This window comes from Entelurus aequoreus, linkage group LG24 (genome assembly GCF_033978785.1).
Source record: "Entelurus aequoreus isolate RoL-2023_Sb linkage group LG24, RoL_Eaeq_v1.1, whole genome shotgun sequence".
Lineage (NCBI taxonomy): Eukaryota > Metazoa > Chordata > Actinopteri > Syngnathiformes > Syngnathidae > Entelurus > Entelurus aequoreus.
In genome coordinates this window covers 7,009,738-7,022,237 of record NC_084754.1, presented here as the reverse complement: position 1 = coordinate 7,022,237, position 12,500 = coordinate 7,009,738, and the positions used below count along the sequence as shown (strand labels likewise).

The window sequence follows — 12,500 nt, the reverse complement described above, 5'->3', positions numbered from 1 at the left end:
TTCCACACTCTCTCCTTTTTCTATTGTGGATCACGGATTTGTATTTTAAACCACCTCGGATACTATATCCTCTTGAAAATGAGAGTCGAGAACGCGAAATGGACATTTAAAGTGACTTTTATCTCCACGACAATACATCGGTGACACACTTAGCAACTGAGCTAACGTGATAGCATCGTTCTCAAATGAAGATAGAAACAAAATAAATAAACCCCTGACTGGAAGGATAGACAGAAGATCAACAATACTATTAAACCATGTACATGTAACTACACGGTTAAAAATTCTCAGCCTGGTAAGGCTTAACAATGCTGTTGCTAACGACGCTAAGGCTAATTTAGCAACTTAGCAACCGGACCTCACAGAACTATGATAAAAACATTAGCGCTCCACCTACGCCAGCCAGCCCTCATCTTCCCATCAACAGCCGTGCTCACCTGCGATCAACGGCGCGACGAAGGACTTCATCCGTGGGTTTGGCGGCAAGCATCGGCTAGGCGTAGTAAGTAGTCCTTGTTGTGTTGCTGTAAGTATTGTACTTAGCCGCTAATACACCGATCGATCCCACCTACAACGTTCTTCCTTGCAGCCTCCATTGTTCATTAAACAAATTGCAAAAGATTCACCAACACAGATGTCCAGAATACTGTGGAATTTTGTCGAAGAAAACAAGAGGTTTCTGTATCGGGTTCGATGGGGTCCAACCACTTCCGTGGATTTTGTGACGTCACGCGCATAAATCATATCCAAAGGAGTTTTTCAACCGGAAGTGTGGCGGGAATTTTAAAATTGCACTTTATAAGTTAACCTGGCCGTATTGGCATGTGTTTCAATGTTAAGATTTCATCATTGATATATAAACTATCAGACTGCGTGGTCGGTAGTAGTGGCTTTCAGTAGGCCTTTAAGAGAACAGATTTATCAAGTAAAAATGTCTACATTTGTCACAATTTGTACCGTCTCAGTTGGATAAGATTGCTGGTGTTCAAGCTGACTGTCTCACGCAAGTGTGTTGGCCCAACATGCGTCTACATACATACGCAATGATTTAAAAACTGCTATGATTGTTATATTCCTGTTGAATCGGTGAGTGAAATCATATGCTTTTCTAATCACTGCTTTTGTAACAACGTCATCTTTTTGTTGCGTGCGTATGATCTATTAGTGGGTCGAAGCAGAGTGAGGGTGAGATAGAACGATTGCAGCTCATTCGAATGTAAGCCATCTCACTTTTAACAGTGAATAAGTTATTTTTACACTCGTCTAAAACTTGGCTTTATAAAGTGTGGCACAGTGGACACAGTACCTCTAATACTTGAATATATTTTTGGCATTTTTTCTGATTACTTTTTCCTTTGGCATGACTGACATGATCTTAGCGGGTCACACTTCAAAAACCACTGGTCTACAATGTTCAAGTCTTACTTGAGCCAATTCCTGAAACCCTGGAAATGACACTGCTACTCAATACCAATGTTTGGTACTTTTGTGTGTGTTCATGTGTTAACAAATGTTAGTTGTTTAATGATAGAATATAATTTATTGTTTTTAATACCAAACTTATAATGATAACTGTGCTGTATATCAGGTTTTCTTACACGTCTGAGTCTCATTTGCAAGTGTTATACAGCAGTTGTAATTCCAGGACGTTAGATAGCAGTAGTGTATAGATTAAAGTGTGTTGCCGAGCTCGGAAGTAGTCTTTGCCATGATTGTCCAAGTGTAGTCTTTTGCTGCGCCTTACAAAGTGTTTATGCTTTAAGTATTGTATTTATTACACACCAGCTGTTTAATTGTAACGTGCATCTTGTAGTTTTTATTACCACATTCGGATGTACAATTGCTAGTGCTAATCAGTCGCATATACATTACAGTATGTGGCATATCAAAGTAAGTTTTCTAAATGCGCAAGCTAAAAGCTAAGTGGAGTTTTACAGTGCCTTTTGAGCGTTTTCTATTAGACATGCTTGCTTTAATGGCATTGAAATTTGTAACGTTACCTAGAGGTAGCCTAGCTGAGTTTGCTCTGAGTGCTTGAGTGCTTGCTTCCCCAGCAAGCGCTCGAGTTGGTGTCGAGTCTGCAAACGTGACGTCATGTGCTACAAAAGTATCTGCTATATAGTTGCACTGTTATTATTTTAGGTGAATTGTTACCCGGTAGTACCGACGGAATTTGGTCAGGTACCAAATTCGGTACCAATCCCTAATGGTGACTCTGTGCCTTTAGAACAGAGGTCGGAATTATGTTCAAGCTTGGAGGTTCCATTGTATGTTATTTCACTTATAAAAAGTCCATGTTCATCATTTCATTCTTGCTCTGCTCGGTCTTCTATAATTGTCTTGACTGGGCTCACTGGACCATTAGCATGTAAGACCTTTAAGGGGTCATCACAGGAAGAGATGGTCTCCTTTGACACAGCTCCAGCCTGGTCCGGCTGTTCGGGCTGCAAGTGATCGGACTCTTTGTGGTCCTGGACGGAATGGGTGGGATGTATCTCAGATCTTAAGGGATCGGACTCTGATCTTAATGGATCCGACGGGTTCACCTCCTCGCTCCTCCTCTGCCTCGTCACCAAGGGAGCTAGGAAGCGCTTTAGAAAGGATGGGTGAGATGACTCCAGGGAAGAAATTGGGAGCTGACTTCCACTTGGAGGAGAGTAAAAGCCAATGCGGTAGAAGAGACAATCCTTGCTTTCTTTTTGTCTCTGTTTGGTCAGAAAAAAACACAACATTATATATAGAATGAAGGGATGTAACGGTAAAAGGTATAATGATAAACTGCGGTAACATTCTGGACAGTTGGTAATACCATTTAATGTTTTAATTATCGAAAAACCGTCATTTATTGATGCATTTTAGGTGACATTGCTCACTTCCTTGAAATGCAGCGGCACCTCCGAAGCGCTGTTTGCAATGGCGGAAAACAACACAAGGACCTCGCTCTAGAGATTTGAACCTCGCTCTATAGATTTAGCCCTCCTAGTAAACGGACAAAATCCGAAGTGTGAACGCATTGCTGAGGGTAAAATATTTGAGGATAGTCAGCCCATGATCAGAAAATGCAGGAAAAAAGTCTCCGCGAAGGGAGGCAACCCTTCAAACATGATGAGCCAACTCCGGCAACCACCATCCTCAACTACATGTCGAGTGCAAGGTAAGTCAACTTGTAGCTGAATGCAAGTGTTTGAAAAAGTCTGTCAAATGTACCTAAAGTTACTTGTTATTGGGCTCCATTGATGACAGTGAGTAGTGTGTGCACACGACACACACTGCACTTCTGTTTATGTGTTTTGTGCCGTTAATGACTGCTGCTACTTTACATTACTGTTAAAACACTGCAACATGTTTTGTTTTCACAAGATTAACAATGCACTGTGTGTTTTGTCAGTCAGATGATTGTAGTAATAATCAGCATCTAATAATAACAATAGTAATACATTTGCCTTTCACTTTTTTACAGAGTGGGCGTGCAGCGGACAAGTTGGATGCCACAGCTGCAATACATCATCATCTACCAACATCACACATACAATACCCGATGCCTTCCAGAAGCAGCGGGTTGTGCTCCTTCGTCAACAATGGCAAAAGACCTCACTGCAGCGCTGTCACATCAGGTGCCGTCTTGCACATTTTTCACATTTATTTTTATGTATTTATGTTATTTAGTTTCTGCCACATTACTCCGTTTAAGTTGCTTATGTTGCTTTCATATGCACATTTAATTTCTACTTGAGGTACATGAAACACTTATCTTTGTTTCTTCTACAAAGTACATCATTTCAAATGTTATTTGGTGTTTTAAAAAAAACAACTTAGTTGAAATATTTCAGTATAAGCACATTTGAAAATACCACGATAGTGATGATAACCGTGATCATTTTGGTCACAATAACTGTGATAACCGTGACATCCCTAATAGAAAGGCTTACAAAAAGCCTCTTTTACACAAAACTGCTCTAAGAGTAAGATAAGTAGCTTGGACATTTGTGCCTTTTACACAGAATGGCCACAACATTAATGCCCCATGTTTACAAGGTGTGTCAGAAAATATATATTTCAAAGCCAAACAAGTTTTTCCCTTCAAATAAATCCCTCTGGAGTCAAACACACTTTCCCAGACTGCCTTGTCATGCCTTCATGTACTCCTGGAAGGATTCCTTTAGGGTCCAATGCAGCTCCTTTATCACGGCCATCTTGATGTCGTCTACGTCTTCTTGATGACCCCTCTTCAGCTTGGGCAAGAAGTATAAAATAGCATAGAGCCAGGTAGACACGTTTTTCCGACTCTGCATTGTGAGAACATCCGTTGTCATGGTGAAGCAGCCACGTGTTGTCCTGCCACAACTCTCGCCTCTTATTGCGCACTGAACAAAACAAACATGGCAGGATCTCTTTGTAGACGTACTGGCTGATCATCTGGGTCTGTGGCAAGATGTCACTGTGGACGATGCCCCTCACATCAAGAGTCCTGAAGCTTTTCTGACACACCTCGTACAATACTTGTCAGAGAGCAACAACTTCCATAGGCTATGTACTGAAGGGTCGGATTTCCAATTCAGATTTTTTCGTCAAGACCTTTTTAGTAGCTGTTCACATTACAAAAAATGCGATTTCTAATGTGAATGCAGTCTGACCCGCAGGCGGACATGACGGCATGACGTTGCACACACTGCAATGTTTATGGAAGTAAAATGGCTTCAATTCCAGTCGGTCTCAGTACTGGCGCATTTGTGGCAATTTCAAGGATTTTGTGCAATCAAAGTCAACACTTTCTGAACCAAATTATTGCACGTAGAAGATTAAGAAGGAAGAGGATAAGTATTTTGGCTCTGGCAGTTTTAAGGGATATTTTACTTAGATGTCTGCTTGAAGAGCGTGTCTGGGCGAGCAGTCAAAGACAGTGGTAAAACATTCACGTGAGTTCCTAAAGCGTATTATTTTTGCCTGTTTTCTGCTCCATTGTCAACGATTTATTTTGTAACCGTCTATTTTGGCCAACAATTATGACGCTTATCGCTTTTTGGTGATGTTCTGTTGGATGAATGCGGGCTAAGCGCTGTAGCGTTCACATTGGCGTCGAATTGCATATATATCCGATTTATCTCCACATATGAAAGAGGCCTTGATCCGGTATGAAAAATTTGGTATTGCAGTGTTCAGGAGGACATGAAAAAAATTGATACAGGTCGCATATGGGCAAAAAAATCGCAATTGACCTGCAGTGTGAACAAGGCCTTAAACACAACAGGATGGGAGAAGTGAGTCCACCCCAGTCTGGGCGTAGAGGAATGCTACCTCCGAAGTTGGACAACTCCTCGGTAGACGTCGTCAGCCTGACGGCGCTTTTCACACAAAACAGCGACATGAAGGAACAAAAGTTGGGGGGAAAGCCGGATTTGACAGGAAGTGTGAAAAGGGTGCACAAAAGTTACTCACTGAGTTGTACAGATCTCCCTTTGAGTCCATACACACAAACCGTTTTCTTCTCAAGTCAAATATGGACACAACATCGCTCCCGTTTGTCCTTACAGGCAAAATAACTGCAAGGAAGCAAAGCATGGACGTTCAGTTTGACAAAGTTGTTAGTTTGCTCACAAGTAAGGCAGAGCGAAAGTATTTCAAGCATAAGAAGAATGCAATGTCAGCGGTTTTCCAGTCTTTGTTGAACCATTGAATATTTATATTTCAACACAATTAAAACTTTTTTTAAAAGATACAAATACAATTGCCTTTGATTATTAAAAATGTCATCAGTCAGAAATTATTGTTATTATAACTGTAGATTACAAAATGTGCTATTATATTTGACTTTGTCCATACAAAAAAAACTCACTGAAAAAGTGTGTGAACTTCTATAAAGTAGGCTATGAAATTGTTTTATAGAATTTGTATCGTCAGAAATTGTATCAATTAAATAACCAACGATATTTGAGTGCTTGACCTACATTGGATTGGTGTCAGCGTGTTTTATAGAATGTTTGAAGAACAGCAAAGTGGCTCCTGCATTCTATTGTGTTTCTATCTGCGGCCATTGGTAGAAAAAAATTGGGCACGTCGGGGTTCCATAAAACAAATCAAGAACGTGTCATGCAGCACACTCACCTAGAAAGTCCCCAAGAAAATGTTTTTTTGTGAAACCAGCACTGTAGTGATGTGTCCTGACTGGTGTATCTGCAGGCCTCCTAGATCTTAAGCTGTTCTGATGAAGCTCCTGGAACCTCCATTTACAATCCACCGGCACGGACACATGTAAGGCAATCAGGAGGAACGGGTAGAAAGACGCTTGCATGGTCAGTCGGTAGTGTGGCGCTCCACTTACTGGAGCAGAACAAGCGCTCTTGGTTAGCGTGTGAGCCGCTCTCTGGAGGAGGAGAAAGTCCAGCGTGCCTATTTAAACAGAGGGTCGATGAACCAGCTAACTCATTTACCCAAATGACACAACGCCTGCTTGTTTGTCGGCCTTTGTGGAATTCCTGCACGCTTTAACTGGCAGGATAACAAGGAATGCCGTAGCCTCTTTGGACACTATAATGTATTATTTGCCTTGGCAGCAAAGCGTAAGCTGTAAAAGGGGTCAGAGATTTCCCCGATTTTTCTGTTGTTACAGTTGTATTTCAAATTCGATTTTTACATGACCATGGGCCTAATCTACTAAGATACAAACACCACTCGCTAAGCAGCGTGTGCAGACAAAAAAATAGCGTGTATTATTAGTGGGCGTGTTGTGTGTGATCTACTAATTGATAACTGGTGCAGAACGCCATATTTAAATTAGGTTTTTGCATGTACTCCGTGGCTTTCACCATGGAGACACTCATTTACATGTCACATTTTGCTGTTTTCTAACATGCGTAGTCCTGAATTGCACGTACAGCAGAAGCCACTTTTTTAGGGCACAAAAGGTGCCTTTATTGAAGATGCTGGTAATAACTGTGAGTGTGCATTGGAAATGTTCCGGACGCAAGAAAATGCATGTTGCAAAAAATATTTTTTTTCACATAGAAGATATTAACATAAAAAACAAACATCATTAAAATAACACCAGCAGACACCCACATTAATTCATGTAATTTGTTTTAATACGCTAACAATTATAAAATGATCTTGCAGAAAAGACAATATGTCTAATATTTGTATTTTTGACAGACCATATATGTTGACAAGCATACATAGGACAGATGCAGCGCGATCACCTCCTTTGAGTTGAGTTGAGTTTGCGTTTATTTGAAACATGCATGCATACAACATGATACATCACAATTTCCAGTTTCTCTATTCAACATGTTCGAAAAGGAGTTGGAAGAAGCAGAGCTTATTTAACCCTACCCCTTTTTCTTTTTTTTTTACATAGCAGTTGATAAAACTTTTGTTCACTTCCTGTTCTCAATGTATTCACAATATACTCCATAAGTAATAACATTAAATAGAAATAAATAATAATGAGTGAAGTAAGTTATATGTCGTATGGTGAGAGGAGTAAGATTATCTAGGAAATTAATGGATGGATGAAATAACTTCAGAATGTTTATCATGATTCTTCTTCTTTGTACTTTGTAAGCACTTTAAGTTTGAAAAGTTTCTTAAAGTGGATTATATTAGTGCATTGTTTGATTTCTTTGCTCAATCCATTCCATAATTTAATTCCACATACTGATATACTGAAGGTCTTAAGTGTTGTACGTGCGTACAAATGTTTTAAATTAAATTTTTCTCATGGTCATTTCTGCGCAACTGACAGTTTGTGCGTCCTTTTCAGAGGTACTAAATAGAAATGCAAAACAGCGTCCGCAAAACAGTTTCAGGCTCGACAGATCGCACTGCGTGTGCTAAATAATTATATTTGGATGTTTTCCTCCCAGTATTGTGAGAGTTCTGATGATCAATATACATTCTGCATGTTCATGAAGACACACTCCTTATTTTGCTCACTTAAGAGACACAATCCTCCAAGTTTAGTAGATCAGCGTTGTGTGTGCTATCAAGTTCGCATGTATTTTAATAGACGCAAACCTTTAGTAGAGCAGGCCCTATATGTACAGTAGTCGGGGAAAATGAAACCTCTAGTCATAGACCGCAGCACAAAAAAAGAGGGTAAATTGCACTCCTACTGTGTGCTTCTCAGCCCCGTGGGTCCCGTGAAAAACCGTCCAACCGGAAATCTCTTAACAACTAAAGTTCCTTAGGTGAATAATGTAAACTCACTACATTGGTATGTTTTAGCGCTTTCATGGCGAGTTTATTGTCATATGTATAAGCGAGAACTGTACACTACTTTATATTAGAAATGGCAACAGCGGAGGATGAAAGTCCCATAACAAGAAGATAGAGAAAAAGAAGAAGCTTATAGACTACGGTGTCAGCACGGACTACAAAGGCAGACGCGCGCAATTTTTCAGGAGTTATGCTGATCCCAAATACAGATCAGGTACTAGAAGGTAAGAAAAGTTGCTTTTGCATAATATTGCGAAACAAAACGCTAGATAATATGTCTTACCTTATACACACACCATAATAATACTAGTATGTTGAAGCACAGTACAATCCATCAAGCGGTGCGGCGTCATAGCTTACCAAAGTCGTACTAAAACATTTTGATAGATTTTTGAGCGCCGTGTGTAATGTTCTATATTTTCAATGGAACATATAAAATGTTGGTGTTGTACTACTTGAGTCATGTTGCCATCATATTGCAGTCTGCACTTATCTCTTATGCTTGACTGCCATCTACTGGATACACTCAACATTTCACCATGTACCAAATAAAATTGCTTCGAGGTCGGCAAGCAAAACCAGAATGATTCCGTACATTAGGCGCACCGGGTTATAAGGCGCACTGTCGAGTTTTGAGGAAAAAAAGGGATTTTAAGTGCGCCTTATAGTCCGGAAAATACGGCAGTTGGTTATAATCCCTAGTTATTCCTACAAATTTAATGGTGGACATTTGCATAGTACCTTACTAGTCATGTCAAGTAATGATAAAGAACCCAGAGGACATTTTATTTTATAAAAACACATGAATCCTAAAGCACTTTGCCAATAAGTAGCTCAAGCCAATAAAAACTGACAGGGGAACAATTAGTTTTGGAAAGGCAAGTGTAACTATTAATATTTGTCATCTTTCCTTTCCAAGTACAAAAATGTACCACATGCTTGATCTTTATTGGTTTTCTTTCAAGTGTATTGAGAGTGTAACTTGGCTATTTTAGGACGCAGAAGCCTGACTTCCTGTGTCATTTCAAACATGGAACCTGAATGCATCACAACAGCTTTTACAAAATGTCTTTTTATTATCATCTCAGGAATACAGTTGACTGCTGTGCACAGCACATACGTACAAAAATAAAAGGAACCCCATTTGTTATATAGTATTTTTTTTACTTACTCTTTTTTTTTTTTTTTTTTTTTTTTTTTTTCAGAAACAAATGATTGAAGAAGTCTGTTGCTTCAAACTAAATTACAATCATTTTCAATAATCGGAACTAAGGCAGAAGGTGAGGTATATGTTCAAAAAGAGGAGGGGGACTCAAGAGGAAGCACTCTCCCCTCAGTGCAGGAATAGAAAACTGAGAGGAAAAAGTAAAGGCTGCTGGCACACAGGGACACACACACACACACAACACACACACAACACACACAAGACTGATCCCAGATTCACTCACTCACATGAGATCCCTGTGAACCAACATAAATCTTTAAAAGCAGCTGATGATCAGCAAAATGACAAAATTCAAACATTTGGGTGCATAATTCCAAAGGGAGCATTCAGAATTCCTTGTGCATATTAAGAAGGAATTAAAGACGTGGGGACTTGATTGACAGCGGGCGACTTTTCTTCCCACTCAATACCTTCTCTCGGTAGCAATTCCTCACAAAAAAAGTCTGCCTCAAAACAAAATCATGCAACCTATGGCAGACTTTCTCGTCCAAACAAAGTTGCTTTCGACGCAACAGCATTGCTATTAATAACATGTTATCCTCCTGCTATTGCCAGTTTGACACTCCAGCCGTCACTCATTGTGCCGACACTGAGACGCCCCATAACAAACCAGGGATGACCCAAAAAAGTAGTATTGCCACTGAAATCAAGTGCTTTTTAATAGTGTACATTTGGCTTGTTTGGATGGGGTTCTTCCCCTGATGCATAAATCAACGTACACTCATTTTTAGTAGTTTTGCATCGACTGTCATTTCAGGGGGGGGGAAAGCTACAGCTGATCATCGATCGTTTTATTAAAGGCTGAAAAGGCAAAACGAATAATACAGTAATGATGATACATTTAGCGTTATCACAGTTTAACATCCTCAGCCTGGTGGGTCACAGTATTCAGTGTTTAACTAGCCCAGCTTCTTGGAAGCGTACGTTTCTTCTGCTACTTACGTTACCTACCAGCAACTCTTGTAAACCCCCCCACCCCCTGTTTCTTGCCTTCATGATGCCCTGGTATTCCTGACTCAAACTCAATTGATATGGCCTCTACTGTCTCTTTGGCACAAACCCAACAACTCGTGCATGCGCTGGCATGGCCACACTCGCCTTAAAGGTGCCACATACTCATCTCCGCCACTAAACATGAGCAGGAGCCTAATCCAGCGATCGCAGCGTGTTACATTCAGACAGTTTACGAGGTCAAAGATGACGAGCTCGAAAGATAAGTTCATAGTTCAAAGTTTGCAATTCAAGCAATTCAAAATAAGGTGGAAGAGGCTTGTAGGGATGAAAAAACCTCTGTGTTTTTTCCTGACCTAACGTATATTCCGCTCTAGCCTGGTATTGAGCACTGTATAACAGATAAACCACAGTAACCTCGACTATATAAAGTAATATATATTTCGAGCGCGATGATGTCACATTATCAATGGGAAAATGCATTTTTAGACATAATGATTTGCCTAAGCGGCTAAGAGACACCGAGAGTAACAAGCGGTAGAAAATGGATTAGAAAGGACATATTTTTAAAAATGATAATTATAAAAATTAAACATTTTAAACTTGGGACTTCCCCTGGGCCGTAGTGTGGGGAACCCTGGGATAGATTATTATTTATCCCACAATGGGGAACTTACATTGTTGCAGTGCAGGTTTTTACACACAGTAGCAGAAGTAAAAAAACAACAAATTAGAAAAAAAAACTAAATATTGCGCACTAATATGTATACACTACCGTTCAAAAGTTTGGGGTCACCCAAACAATTTTGTGGAATAGCCTTCATTTCTAAGAACAAGAATAGACTGTCGCGTTTCAGATGAAAGTTCTCTTTTTCTGGCCATTTTGAGCGTTTAATTGACCCCACAAATGTGATGCTCCAGAAACTCAATCTGCTCAAAGGAAGGTCAGTTTTGTAGCTTCTGTAACGAGCTAAACTGTTTTCAGATGTGTAAACATGATCGCACAAGTGTTTTCTAATCATCAATTAGCCTTCTGAGCCAATGAGCAAACACATTGTACCATTAGAACACTGGAGTGATAGTTGCTGGAAATGGGCCTCTATACACCGATGTAGATATTGCACCAAAAACCAGACATTTGCAGCTAGAATAGTCATTTACCACATTAGCAATGTATAGAGTGTACTTCTTTAAAGTTAAGACTAGTTTAAAGTTATCTTCATTGAAAAATAAGGACATTTTACTGTGACCCCAAACTTTTGAACGGTAGTGTAGATACAAGTTTTATTGGGGTGTGTCTTGCATGGTTGAACCAGGGAGAAAGCAGGTTTTAATGCTTGCAGCTCATTAAAGACTACAACACGAACCCCATCTGAGAGACCTGGGCAAGAGCCCTGGGCAGGACAAAGGGGTTGGACCAGGCAGGTTGCATAGCGAATGCTGATAGTTTGGAATAACAGTAGTACACAGGTGTCAAACTCAAGGCCCCGGGGCCAGATCAAGCCCGCCACATTAATGTACTCGTTCTTTCCATTTTGAAAAAAATTAAGTACTGCATGAAATTGCATGTCTATTAAACTTTGCTATTTTCTATTCATGCGACAATTATACTACTATACACCGTAATACAATTTATTTTTGTAAAAATAAATACTTAAATATCTTCTTGTCACTTTGACTCATGATTTCACTGCGCCACTGTGCAGCCCTCACAGCAAGTCATCCCTCAATTTGTACGTAAATAATAATCAAATGCACAGGCAATTGTGTAACCATATCATGAGGTGATTTATATTCCTATATTATTCACTGCTACAAGCGACCCTCTGAAGGCAGCCGTAACAGCGATGAAAACAAGTTTGACACCACTGCATTAGAACATACTTCACTGCTACACAAGTGTAAAAAATAAGTTAATCACAGTAAATGAGAAACATTCAGTGTTTCCTGATATCACAATATATTATTCACTCATCCTGTAAGAGGACCAAATGCCTATTATGGCAGCGTCATGAAGGAGCAGGTCTCCTTTTAAGTTATTAAAGTGGAACCCGTTTATGTCAATATCCCTCGGAGTGGCTGAGTCACATCAACAGAACTCAAACTAGCCATT

At 39.9% G+C, this 12,500-nt stretch overlaps 2 protein-coding genes and 1 long non-coding RNA gene across 3 annotated transcripts in view; 1 reads left to right on the top strand and 2 right to left on the bottom strand.

The window, feature by feature from the left end:
* Positions 1-6,348, bottom strand: part of LOC133641591 (uncharacterized) — a 7,566-nt gene extending 1,218 nt beyond the window's left edge. The window contains exons 1-3 of the mRNA XM_062035427.1: positions 6,103-6,348; positions 5,437-5,540; positions 1-2,705 (exon numbers count right to left, since the gene is read on the bottom strand). The exon at positions 1-2,705 is cut by the window's left edge and continues 1,218 nt beyond it. Coding sequence (XP_061891411.1) covers positions 2,307-2,705; positions 5,437-5,540; positions 6,103-6,289 — 690 coding nt within the window. The 5' untranslated portion in view covers positions 6,290-6,348 and the 3' untranslated portion in view covers positions 1-2,306. The remainder of the gene's footprint in view (positions 2,706-5,436; positions 5,541-6,102) is intronic.
* LOC133641593 (uncharacterized) overlaps positions 3,294-12,500 on the top strand; it is a 48,193-nt gene continuing 38,986 nt past the window's right edge. The window contains exon 1 of the long non-coding RNA XR_009824305.1: positions 3,294-3,614. This is a non-coding gene — a long non-coding RNA (uncharacterized LOC133641593). The remainder of the gene's footprint in view (positions 3,615-12,500) is intronic.
* Positions 11,432-12,500, bottom strand: part of LOC133641592 (fibroblast growth factor 4B-like) — a 29,840-nt gene continuing 28,771 nt past the window's right edge. Inside the window, exon 3 of the mRNA XM_062035429.1 lies at positions 11,432-12,500. This exon is cut by the window's right edge and continues 2,095 nt beyond it. The gene's annotated coding sequence lies outside the window, so the exon portion shown is untranslated.